General features: G+C 65.6%; 1 protein-coding gene across 1 annotated transcript in view; it reads right to left on the reverse strand.

Moving 5' to 3' along the window:
• TK1 (thymidine kinase 1) overlaps window positions 1-666 on the reverse strand; it is a gene marked incomplete at its 5' end in the record, with an annotated part of 3,585 nt that extends 2,919 nt beyond the window's left edge. The window contains 5 exon segments of the mRNA XM_025193363.1: window position 1; window positions 4-28; window positions 108-197; window positions 561-590; window positions 592-666. The exon segment at window position 1 is cut by the window's left edge and continues 76 nt beyond it. Coding sequence (XP_025049148.1) covers window position 1; window positions 4-28; window positions 108-197; window positions 561-590; window positions 592-666 — 221 coding nt within the window.
• Window positions 667-710: the final 44 nt, after the last annotated feature.

Genomic DNA, 710 nt, shown 5'->3' on the forward strand with positions numbered 1-710 from the left:
GGACCAGGTTCAGGATGCTCCCAAACGCCTACAGCAGGAGACGAGGGGTTAGGTGGGGAGGGGAGACCTGGAGCAGATCCAGTACCAGCAGCTGAAGGAGAGATTACCTTCCTCTGGAAGGTGCCATCCAGAGCAGCGACAATTACAGTCTTCCCAGCGTTGGCCATTGCCTCGCAAAACTCCACGATGTCTGGGAACTACGTGGGGCACAAACAGCGGGTTATGGGAGAGCAGGGGCAGCCTCGGCCCGTGCGGCAGGAGCCTCGCACTCGGGACCCGACAGCAGCAACAGCATTCCCCGCTCAGAGGAGAAGGGGCTTTTCCCCACTAGGACTGTCACACGCAGGGCTGCTGCCACCACCCCACGGACCAGGTCAAACCGGGGCCAGCAGGACACGGCAGCCTCTGCATGGGCCAAGGCAGATCTGCGCGAGACCACTGACGTCCTGACATTTAGCAGCCGGCGGGAAGAGGGGGATGCTGTGCGCTCCCACCACGGCGCGCTTCTCCAGACTCGCCTGTCCCACGGGGGCAGAAGCCCCGCGGCGCCGGGAACTTACGAACTGGCCTTCGTCGATGCCGATCACCGCCGGCCGCGCCGAGCGCCTCCGGGTACACGTCTTTGAGGCAGCAGGCCGCGAGCGCCTCCATGGTGTTCCTGCGGGAAGGGACGCACGCGCGGCTGAGCTGGGCGCCGCGCGCGTGGCGAG

Source organism: Alligator sinensis, unplaced genomic scaffold (genome assembly GCF_000455745.1).
Source record: "Alligator sinensis unplaced genomic scaffold, ASM45574v1 scaffold1565_1, whole genome shotgun sequence".
Classification (NCBI taxonomy): domain Eukaryota; kingdom Metazoa; phylum Chordata; order Crocodylia; family Alligatoridae; genus Alligator; species Alligator sinensis.